The 12,502-nt window shown below is 36.4% G+C and overlaps 1 protein-coding gene across 5 annotated transcripts in view; it reads left to right on the forward strand.

The window, feature by feature from the left end:
• FAM179B (family with sequence similarity 179, member B) overlaps positions 1 to 12,502 on the forward strand; it is a 79,095-nt gene that overhangs the window by 30,068 nt on the left and 36,525 nt on the right. For 4 of the 5 annotated variants that reach the window (XM_010836115.1, XM_010836113.1, XM_010836114.1 and 1 more), the window contains 3 exons: positions 1,006 to 1,238; positions 5,507 to 5,607; positions 11,869 to 12,021. In XM_010836115.1, the coding sequence (XP_010834417.1) occupies positions 1,006 to 1,238; positions 5,507 to 5,607; positions 11,869 to 12,021 (487 nt within the window). The remainder of the gene's footprint in view (positions 1 to 1,005; positions 1,239 to 5,506; positions 5,608 to 11,868; positions 12,022 to 12,502) is intronic. The other variant, XM_010836116.1, reaches the window with a different exon arrangement.

The following is a 12,502-nucleotide window of genomic DNA, read 5'->3' on the forward strand; positions in this document are numbered from 1 at the left end:
GTCATGTATGGATGTGAGAGTTGGACTGTGAAGAAAGCTGAGTGCCGAAGAATTGATGCTTTTGAAGTGTGGTGTTGGAGAAGACTCTTGAGAGTCCCTTGGACTGCAAGGAGATCCAACCGGTCCATTCTAAAGGAGATCAGTCCTGGATGTTCATTGGAAGGACTGATGCTAAAGCTGAAACTCCAATACTTTGGCCACCTGATGCGAAGAGTTGACTCACTGGAAAAGACCCTGATGCTGGGAGGGATTGGGGGCAGGAGGAGAAGGGGACGACAGAGGATAAGATGGCTGGATGGCATCACTGACTTGATGTACATGAGTTTGAGTGAACTCCAGGAGTTGGTGATGGACAGGGAGATCTGGCGTGCTGTGATTCATGGGGTCGCAAAGAGTCGGACATGACTGAGCAACTGAACTGAACTGAACTGAATGCAGGTTTCTACTCTGCATTTTTGTAAATACTTTTCTTCAGAAGTTACATACACTGATCTATTATTCTCGGAACACTGGCAAGGTTGATGTAAGCTTCAAATTTAGAAAGCTGCTTACTTTTTCGCTAACCTTCTCATAGAACTATTAAATAGTTCTATTTAATAGAACTACACAGCACACTGTTGACCTAAATGCTAAAGAACTACACCCACATCCGCACACTTAGGTGACTCTAAGGTGACTTCAGCTGGGCTGTCTACCATCTGATTCAATCATTCACTTTATGAACTGAATTTTTACAGTGTACTAGTCATTCTAACCAGTGCTGAAAATAACATGGTGAATAATATCTTGTGGTCCTTCCTCTTAAGGAACTTTTAGCCTAGGAGATTGTTTATAAATACCTGAGTACTAAGGTCTGTATTTATACTATATACAGATATGTTAATATCCATCTTGTTAGTGTTAGATTGAAGAGTGGCTAGCTCGGTTTAGTTATTAGAGTTTTAAATCTAAGGATAACTTTTATTTATATAATTATTTTGTAAAGTTTTTTTTCTTTTTCCTTAGATGCAGAGCTCTCTTAGGTCCCTTCGTAATAGCGCAGCTAAGAAAAGAGCAAAACTGAGTGGCAGTTCTTCTGATCTTGAAAGCCCAGATTCCGCCATGAAGCTTGACTTGACTGTGGATTCCCCATCTCGATCTTCCTCTCCAAATATCAGTTCCTACAGTGAAAGTGGAGTTTACAGCCAAGAATCCTTGACTTCTTCTCTGTCGACAACTCCCCAGGGGAAGAGAATAATGTATTTTATTTTTTGATGTGTTAAATGAATTTTAATCTATAATTTTTAATCTGAAGCTCTAATATATTTTTTTTTAAACTTTGAAATTATTTAATTACTAGTTTTTAAAACATTGAAGTACAATTAAAAGACAACAGGAAAGTTTACAGATATTACCTTGCTTAGCCTTAGTTTTGGGGTGTGGGAGGAGAGATAGAACACAACCCCAACTAAATTAATATAAAGCCTAGTCTCAAAGTTGCACTTGTTATTCTGCCTATCTAAGATTTATCCTAATACTGTTTGTCCTTTAGCTCTTTTCTGTATCATTAACTCTTTGGCAATCGACTAATAGCTGATATTACTGCTTTTGTTTAAAACTCAGCACTCATTTCCTCTGATGTGGATAAACTCCACCCATCCATTACCCAAATACTTCTTATTTTGTTATTCCATTACCTTGTGGGAATTTAGGACTCCATGCCATAGCTTTTGTGGCCCTCTTGGGAATTTCCTTACTACAATAGTGCTAGAATTAGAGTCCTGATCATTCTATGCCGACAGCATAGCACTTTGACAAACTTTTCCAGATTACCTCAATAATCTCTCAATCTTAAAAGAGTGATCCTACCTTGATTTTTGAAAATGTCTGTGACCCTATTCTAGGATTTTGGGGAATCCTTTCCCTCTTTATTTCATTTTAGTTATTTATTTTTTTAATTTTACTTTATATTGGACTATAGTTGATTTGCAGTGTTGTGTTAGTTTCAGGTGTATTCCTCTTTACCTTAGACAATGACCTAAGAGTAAAATTGTTAGGTCTTGGGTACATGGACATCTAACTTTTCAAATAACTGCTAAACAGTTTTCTAAGATGCTGCTGCAGTTTTATACTCCCATCAGCAATGTGTGACAGTTTCAGTTGTTTCACATCCTTTTTAACATTTGTTGTTGGTCTATTTAATTTCATTTTCCTTTGATTTTATCCTATACCATGTATATATATGTTTGCTAGGTTGCTTCAGTTGTGTCCGACTCTTTGCGACCCTATGCCCACTAGGCTCCTCTGTCCATGAGATTCTCAAAGCAAGAATACTGGAGTGGGTTGCCATGCCCTCCTCCAGGGCATCTTCCCTACCTAGGGATCCAACCTGCATTTATTACATCTCCTACATTGGCACGCGGGTTCTTTACCACTGTTGCCACCTGGAAAGCCCATGTTTATATATAGCTATTGACATTAGAAGTAGATATTTAAAATTAAATTTAAATTATTTTCACGTAAGTAAACTAGAACCTCTAATAATGTAGGTAGAGATTACATATTTAAAGGAAAGATGGTGTTCTCTGAACATAAATGTGAAAGGGTATTTTATTTCAGCAGTACATAGAATTAAACCAAATTTTTATGTCCATTGTGAAAGGTTTGTCTCATCCCAGATTTTCTTCCCCATATTTTTTAACTTCAGTAGCAGCTTATTTTGTATTTGGAAATTTTTTCTTACTGGAAATTCCTTTGTTGTAATTACCTGGGTAGAATAATGTAATAGATTTACAGAATGAATTTGGAATGGCTGTGTGGGCTGGTGAAGTTACCAGACATTTAAAATATATACATTTATCTTTTAGACCTAAAGTTTTTCCTTTATCTTCCAAAGATGTGAAATTTTATATTACATACTCTTACAGTTTCAAGGTTCTCTAAGTAATCTGGAACACAATTGGGAAGGAAAATTCATTTTTATATTACAACATTTAAAATTTACTATTCCTGATGTTGTCTCATTGGGTTATCTCTTCAGATATTGAACTCTATGTAAAAGGAATTCAGTATACCCTCAGTTATGGACTGAATTATCTTTAATGAATTTACTATTTCCACATTTAATTTTATTAGTGTAAGAGCAGTAATTCTCAACCTGCTTACATCCTGCCTTAAGAATCATTGCCAAAGAAAGTCACTACTACTGACTACAGGGCTTTCATCCTTAATGTAGATTGGGAAGGAAAAATTATTGAGAAACACTTTTCTACAGAATGAAATACTTTCTTTCATCCAAGTCCAATGCACCCAGTATAATGTAAGTTGACAGTCAGTGTAATCAATGTAAATTGACAGTCATCTAATCTAGAGTAATTATTCTTAAAATTTTTAGCATTGATTTCTCAGTAGGCCAATTAAGAAATATGCCTGCCCACCTACAAAAATTGTACTTCTTTGTAAAATCTCTTCTTTATAATATCCATTACTAACTTATTGGCGTACTAGCTCTTATTGATTTTAAACAGTTCCCTTATCTACAGACTTAATATTCTTCAGTTTGATTTCTTTGTGAAATAAGACCTATAGGCCTTTTTAAAGTCAAAGAATAGCAAAAAATAGTCAAGGAAGAAAGCACACATTTGCTAAATTCACTTGTTGCTGATCTCTTATTTATTATAAAGTACCTATTTTTATATTATATATGAAGGTAGATAATATATTAGATAACTGGAATCATTTGGCTTAGTTCTGGAATGATCAGGTTTGGATCAGGTTTCCCCCCCACCCACTGCCGCCAACACACACACACAAAGATTTGTTGTTGTTCAGTCACCAAGTCATGTCCAACTCTTTGCGACCCCATGCAAACCAGGCTCCTCTGTCCTCCACTGTCTCTCTGAGTTTGCTCAAATTCATGTCCACTGAGTTGGTGATGCTATCTAACCTTCTCATTCTCTGTCTCCCCCTTCTCATTTTACTTTCAGTCTTTCCCAGCATCAGGGTCTTTTCCAGTGAATCAGCTTGTCTTGTCAGGTAGCCGAAGTATTGGAACTTCAGCTTCAGCAGTAGGCCTTCCAGTGAATATTCAAGGGTTGATTTCCTTTAGTATTGGCTGGTTTGTTCTCCTTGCAATCCAGGGGTATTCTCAACAGTCTTCAGCACCACAATTCAAAGTTTGATGGTCCAGCTCTCACATGCATACATGACTCCTGGAAAAACTACGTTTGACTACATCAATCTTTGTCGTCAAAGTGATATCTCTGCTTTTTAATACGCTGTCTAGGCTTGTCATAGCTTTCCTTCCAAGGAGCAAGTGTCTTTTAATTTTATGGCTGCAGTCACCTTCCACAGTGAATTTGGAGCCCAACAAAATAAAAATTGTCAACTATTTCTACTTTTTGCCCTTCTATTTGCCTTAAAGTGCTGGGACTAGATGCCATCTTAGTTTTTGTAATGTTGAGTTTCAGGGCAGCTTTTACACTCTCCTCAAGAGGCTCTCTAATTCCTTTTCACTTTCTGCCATTAGAATGATATTGTCTACGGCATATCTGAGGTTGTTGATATTTCTTCCTGCAGTGTTGATTCCAGATTGTGATTCATCCAGCCCAGCATTTTGAATGATGTATTCTGCATATCCCCTTCATGGATCACAGCCTTGTTGTGGCGAAGGGGCTTGCATAACTCAATGAAAAGAAAGATTATACAGCACAAATTGCAGTCTTAATTTCCTTTGGTAATCCTCTCATGAATAATTAAAGATTGACCATATGTTGAAAATATGCTTGCTCCTTGGAAGAAAAGCTATGACAAACCTAAATAGCATATTAAAAAGCAGAGACATTACTTTGCCAACAAAGGTCCATATAGTCAAAGCTATGATTTTTCCAGTAGTCATGTATGGATGTGAGAGTTGGACAATAAATAAAGCTGAATGCCAAAGAATTGATGTTTTTGAACTGTGATGTTGGAGAAGACTGTTGAGAGTCCCTTGGACTGCAGGGAGATCTAACCAGTCAATCCTAAAGGAAATCAATCATGAATATTCATTGGAAGGACTGATGCTGAAGCTGAAACTCTAATACTTTGGCCACCTGATGTGAAGAGCTGACTCCTTGGAAAAGACTTTGATGCTGGGAAAAATTGAAGGCAGGAGGAGAAGGGGATGACAGAGGATGAGATGGTTGGATGGCATCACCAACTCTATGGACATGAGTTTGAGCAAGCTCTGGGAGTGGTGATGGACAGGGAAGCCTGGTGTGCTGCAGCCCATGGGATTGCAAAGAGTCAGATGCAACTCATCTGAACTGAATGAACTGAACTGAACTGATATGTTGAAAAGGTTGGAAGTTCAAAAGGTGAACTAGGAATACCAATAAGAAATATCCTTAGCCTTATTTTTTCATACTTTTTGCTGCCTTATTATCTAAGTCTAGTAAGTTAATTAAAGTATAGAGAATATTTTATATAAGAATGTTAATAGTTTTGGATCTTCAATATTTATTGAAATTATCTTGTTTCATTGTAGGTCAGACATATTTCCAACTTTTGGATCAAAACCTTGTCCAACAAGACTTTCTTCAGCGAAGAATAAGAACTCTCAGGTAGCTGAACACAGCCCCAGTACAGGTATTCTATGACTCTGTCATAAATACGATTTACAGATTTTTAGATGATAAAAAAGTGATGGACTGATGGCAAATGCATTTTAGATTTAGAAGTTTTACAATTACCAATTAAGACTAATCATCTTTTAACTCCTTAAAAGGTCATTGTGGCAAGAATAAATACTGTATTCTTTCTGGAATACCTGTGTAATTGATCCCTCCTTTAAGTCTATAAGTTACCCATGCTGGCTCCTATGCCAGGACATTTTGATTTAATTGATACAGAATGCGACCTGGACATCAAAGTTTTTGAAAACTCTCTAGGTGATTCTAATGTGCAGCATAGTTTAGAAACCACCAGGGAACCAAACAACACAGTTTCTTTTAAAAATAGTATTTAACTAGTGTATCTTGTGTAAACATTTTACAGACCAACCTGGGAGTCACTAATTTATAACATCAGTTCCTAGAAAATAGATTCTGTTATTGGTAACAAATTAGAAAAGTATTTGGATTCTCATCCCTTTCGGATGGAATCTATATGTGGTCTTCTTTACGATTTGTAAAACTATTGAATTATGAATTAATTGTGACAAGGATTAGATCTGGTAGACAGAGTTCCTGAAGAACTACGGTCAGAAGTTTGTAACATTGTACAGGAGGCAGTGACCAATACCATCCCAAAGAGAAAGAAGTGCAAGAAGGCAAAGCGGTTGTCTGAGGAGGCCTTACACATAGCTGAGAAAAGAAGAGAAGCAAAAGGCAAAGGAGAAAGGGAAAGATAGACCCACCTGAATGCAAAGTTCTAGAGGGTAGCAAGGAGAGAGAACAAAGCTTTCTTAAGTGAACAATGCATAGAAATAGAGGAAAACAATAGGAAAGACTAGAGGAAAGGAAAGACTAGAGATCTCTTCAGTAAAATTGGAGATACCAGGGGAACATTTCATACAAAGATGGGCCTGATAAAGGACAGAAATGGCAAGGACCAAACAGAGACAGAAACTATTAAGAAGAGGTGGCAAAAATACACAGGAGAACCATACCAAAAAACTCTTAGTGACCTGGATAACCACAATGGTGTGTTCACTCACCTAGAGCCAGACATCTTGGAGTGTGAAGTCACCTGGGCCTTAGGAAGCATCACTATGCACAAAGCTAGTAGAGGTGATGAAATTCTAGCTGAGCTGTTTCAAATCCTAAAAGATGCTGCTGCTAAAGTGCTGTACTCAATATGCCAGCAAATTTGGAAAATTCAGCAGTGGCCACAAGGCTGGAAGAGGTCAGTTTTCTTTCCAATCTCAAAGAAAGCCAATGCCAAAGAATCTCAAACTACTGTACAATTGTGCTTATTTAACATACTAGCAAGGTAATGCTCAAAATCCTTCAAGCTAAGCTTCAGCAGTATATAAACTGTGAACTTCCAGATGTACAAGCTGGATTTAGAAAAGGCAGAGGAACCAGAGATCAAATTGCTAATATCCATTGGATCATAGAAAAAGCAAGGGAATTCCAGAGAAGTATCTACTTCTGTTTCATTGACTATGCTAAAGCTTTGACCTTGTGAATCACAACAAACTGTGGAAAATTATTAAAAGAGATGGAAATACCAGACCACCTGACCTGTCTTCTGAGAAACCTGTATGCAGGTCAAGAAGCAACAGTTAGAACTGGACATGGGACAGCAGACTGGTTTGAAATTTGGAAAGGAGTATGCCAAAGCTGAATATTGTCACTCTGCTTGTTTAAATTATATGCAGAGTATATCGTGCAAAATGCCAAGCTGAATGAATTTCAAGCTGGAATCAAGATTGCCAGGAGAAATATCAACAACCTCAGATATGCAGATGATACACCTCTAATGGCAGAAAGTGAAGAGGAACTAAAGAGTCTCTTGATGAAAGTGAAAGAGGAGAGTGAGATAGCTGGCTTAAAACTCAACATTTAAAAAAATAAGATCATGGCATCTGGTCCCATCACTTCATAGCAAATAGATGGGAAAAAAGTAGAAACAGATTTTATTTTCTTGGGCTCCAAAATCACTGCAGGTGGAAACTGCAGCCATGAAATTAAAAGACACTTGCTCCTTGGAAAGAAAGCTATAACAAACCTAGATAGTGTATGAAAAAGGAAAGACATCACTTTGCCGACAATGGTCCATATAGTTAAAGCTGTGGTTTTTCTAGTAGTCGTGTACAGATGTTAAGAGTTGGACTATAAAGAAAGGTGAATGCCAAAGAATTCATGCTTTCAAACTGTGGTGCTGGAGAATACTCTTGAGAGTCCCTTGGACTGCAAAGAGATCCAACCAGTCAATCCTAAAGGAAATCAGTCCTGAATATTCATTGGAAGGACTGATGCTGAAGCTGAAACTCCAGTACGTCACCTGATGTGAAGAACCGACTTATTGGGAAAACCCCGTTGTTGGGAAAGATTGAGAGCAGGAGGAGAAGGGGACAACATAGGATAAGATGGTGGGATGGCACCACTGGACATGAGTTTGAGCAAATTCAGGGAGACAGTGAAGGACAGGGAAGCCTGGCATGCTGCAGCCCATGGGGTCACAAAGAGCTGGATACAACTTAGGGACTGAACAACAACAACAGGTTTAGGATATGCTGTTTATTTTCACATGATCTCAGTGTAAAAGTCCTATAACCTTAAGGCTACTTTAACTTATAAGTACTTTCTTTAAAAGTTGTGTGTGTATCTAATTGTTTGCTACGATTTTAAATTTCTTCCTCCTAATTGTGTCTTAGCTTCATCTCTTTTTAATTCCCACTATCACTCTTAAACATTTTTTACTTAGCCACCTAACATTTCTCTCCAGCTTTGGTTTCGTTCACTTACAGTCCATTCCCCATAATGCAAAATTGACTATATTGCCCAATGTAAATTTATTCAGAGGATTCTTCTGTAATCTGGTCCATGCAAACCTCTCTAGCCTCATTTTCCTTTTTGCTTTGTATCTTGTGATCCATTTAACTCAGACCACATTCAGTACCATTTCCTATCTCTTAGTTGTACATGCTGATTCTTCTGGATGAAATCTGAAATCCATACCATACACCAGGCTACTTTGAAAACAACTCAAGTTGCTTTCTCTGGGATGCCTTCCCAATTCACAGATAAAATTCATATTACCTCTTTTGCAATGTCATTACACTTACACTGACATTTTTATAGTGGTATTACAATTATTTTACTTTTTTGGACTCTCAGGTTCTTGATTCTCAGAAATTATTTACACCTGATTATCTCCAAGGACCTGTCATAAATTATAAATGCTGAGCTCAACCACATATACCTGGTAAACTGTCTTCCACAAACCTTATGTGTTAGACGAAGAGATAGTTATTCTACTAAGGACAGGAAGACAATGCCTATGTACTTTGGAGTCTGAGAGAACCCAACTGGAATCTCAGTTTGATATTTAATAATCATATGCATGTTCTGTGGAAGTTACTTAATTGCTTAGAAACTCAATTTCCTCATATGGTGATGCAAACCTTGAGAAGGGTAGTGAAGGTCTAAGTGTGTAACATACAAAAGGCACCTACTACATAGTGGGCACTTGGTAAGTATTTGTTCTCCTAAAGGAAAAGACCCAAAGAAATATTAATATAATACATAAACTTAGTCTTTAGTTCTTTTTTAAGGCTGATCATCCTAAGAAATTATTTATTAGTTTGAAGACATATTTTTTGCTAGGTTGTATCCAGTTTATAAAATGGAACCTACTTTGGAAGAATATCCTTGGAATTAATGTGAGAGTTGGGCCATAGAGAAGGCTAAAAGCTAAGAATTGATGCTTTTGAACTATGGTGCTGGAGAAGACTCTTGAGAGCCCCTTGGATAGCAAGGAGATCAAACCAGTCAATCATCAACCCTGAATATTCCTTAGAAGGACAGATGCTCAAGCTGAAACTCTAGTACTTTGGCCATCTGATATGAAGAGCTGACTCATTATAAAAGACCCTGATGGTGGGAAAGATTGAGTGTGAGAGGAGAAGTGGGTGACAGAGGATGAGATAGTTGGATGGCATCATTGAAGCAATGGACATGAGTTTGAGCAAACTCTGGGAGATAGGGAAGGACAGGGAAGCCTGGAGTGCTACCGTCCATGGAGTTGCAAAGAATCAGACAGGACTGAGTGACTGAACAGCAACTAACCCTAGTTGTATCAGCTTGTGAGTCATTTAAATTTTAGTGGAGTGATAGGTCTTATAATAATGTACGCTTCTGTATGCAATGTTCAGTGTTTCCCAAACTTGTCTAATAGTGTTTTTCAAGCTTGCCTACTACTAGGAATCATGAGGAATGCATATAACATATAGATTCTGGGGCCTCACCTTATACATACTGAATCAATCTTTGGGGTTGGAAATACATATTTTTAACTTATTTGTTAGGTATTTCTCAGATCAAATTTTGAAAATACTGTTATTAAATTTATTATGAGAAATTCTTGGTTAAATTTAATATGCTTCCAAAGTGTTAAGTTTTGGTGGTTTAGGATTTTATTAATTTGGATTTACATTTTTTTTTTTTTAGGATAGGTTTTGTGTTGGTTTTAGTAAGCAAGTCATTTGTACAATTTATTGCTTAATTGGTGAGACATAAAAATGATAATGCTTAGAATAAGAGCTACCTGAAGATAAAAATAATCATGTCAGAATTGTAAATCTAATCTGTCTATACTACAGCATCTCCAATAAAGATTTTCACATTGATTACACCACTGCCCTATTGTAGCACATTGTGCTAAAGTTCCTAATGAATGTTACAGTAAACTTATTTTCCTGTAGCTTTTGTTATCAACTATTAGTAGAAAGCATTCCCATCCAAAGCCAGTATCTTTATGAGGCTTACTTTATGAGTTAACTATCAAAACCAAGAAGAATTTAGAAGACTATCCATGTTGCTTCCAGAAGATCTGTATCATTTAATATCAGATATTTTAAAAATCTTCATCAGTGAATCTGACTAGTGCCCTTTACTCTGCAATACTCTTTAGCCTAACTGCCACCAGCTGTGTCCTCTCCCCACTGTTCTGTTTTTATTAAAATACCATCAATGGTATTAAATTATATTTTATTATTATTACTTAATGGTTTACATAGTAGATATACATAAAAATGGATGGTGACTCAAATATATATTGCCTTGGATTTTCCACTTTGTAGTTTTGTGGTCTTACCAACTGCGAAGTATTAGTATAGAATGTTCAGTTTAAACATTTACGTGTAGATTAAAATTTTAAGTATTTATTAAAAGGAGGCCTACATTAAGGGTTTGATTTGCTTTATTTTTAAATGGGAATGTAACATTTGGATATTTACCATACGCTAGTCTCTGTGATAAGCCCTTTACATTTTCTTCATAAAATCCTCAGAAAGGTTCTGAAAGAGCTACTTTAATACTTTTATCCCCATTGTACAAATACAGTTAAGTGTCTTGCCCGTTTTCTGTATAGTTGAAGTGGCAGTACTATGATTTAAAGCCGTGAAGCATGAGTCCAGATTCTGAGCTCGTTTACGACATAGTTTACTGCCCCACAAGCTAGATCATGAGAGTGCGAGAAAAGAGAGAAATGGAAAATAGAAATGGAGCCCTTTCTCAGGACATAGGTTAAACATTCTAGATTTTAAACAATTTTGTTGTGCTGCAAAGTGTAAAATTTCATTTAAGCATTAAATGGCTATCATATTTTTAAAACATGATTGTTTACCTCTTTCATTCATTGAATTTTTTATTTCATTGTCATTTTATTTTTTATTTTTTTAATTTATTTTTTTTAATTAATTTTATTTTATTTTTAAACTTTACATAATTGTATTAGTTTTGCCAAATATCAAAATGAATCCGCCACAGGTATACCTGTGTTCCCCATCCTGAACCCTCCAAAAGAGACACTGATGTATAGATCAGTCTTATGGACTCTGTGGGAGAGGGAGAGGGTGGGGAGATTTGGGAGAATGGCATTGAAACATGTATGATATCATATATGAAACGAGTCGCCAGTCCAGGTTCATTGTCATTTTAAAGCCTGTTTTATAAAATAAGATAGTACAGCATATACATGTTCTGATCTGCTAGTAAAGTAAAAATATTACAATATTTAAAAGAAAGTAAAACTTAAAAAAAAATAGTATAATGTTATAATTTCTAGTATTATTGAAACCTTTCTAAAACGTTAGGAGCCAAGATAGAGAAGAGATCCATATTTCCCTATGGTGTTACCTACATCATTCAGATAAGTTGTATTATGTATTTTATTTTATAGGGACTACAACATCCAGTGTAAGCATAATTGGTCATCGTATGAACTATGGGTTTGGATGTGGTGACTTTGAAGAGGATAGGTCACATGACATTTCACCTAGTGCTTTAAAAATACAAAATAGGGAACAACCAAGACATTATAAGCATACGAAAGGTTAGTACATTTCAATCACAAGTTCATTTTTAGGACTGAGTGTCTTTGAATTTCATATCTTCCATTAACATGCCAATAAAGAAAAACTAACTGAGATTTCTCAGTTTTGAGACTTTTCTTCTTACCCTTCTGATGTGTGGTTGTCAAAATAATTCTGCCAAATAGAACACATAGTTTACATGTTAATATATGGTTATGTCCCAGGAGTTAATCCAGGGAACCTGTTACCTGAGAGGTTAAATCTAGGGAGTCCTTGCTGACCTTTACCCACATACACATACAGACACACTCTCTGTACGTGTGCCGCTTTAAAATGGGGTGGAGAAGTCACATGAATAAATGATTCCCAGATGCCTACTTATGTTGTAACCGTGGCGTAAAACTGTGGAAACAGGATTATAATTTTCCTGTGGTAGAACCTGGAAAGTTTTTTTGTTATCACAAACCATTGTTAACAATGTACCCTTTTTTCTTCTTTTTT

Source organism: Bison bison, unplaced genomic scaffold, assembly GCF_000754665.1.
Source record: "Bison bison bison isolate TAMUID 2011002044 unplaced genomic scaffold, Bison_UMD1.0 scf7180017864061, whole genome shotgun sequence".
NCBI classification, from domain to species: domain Eukaryota; kingdom Metazoa; phylum Chordata; class Mammalia; order Artiodactyla; family Bovidae; genus Bison; species Bison bison.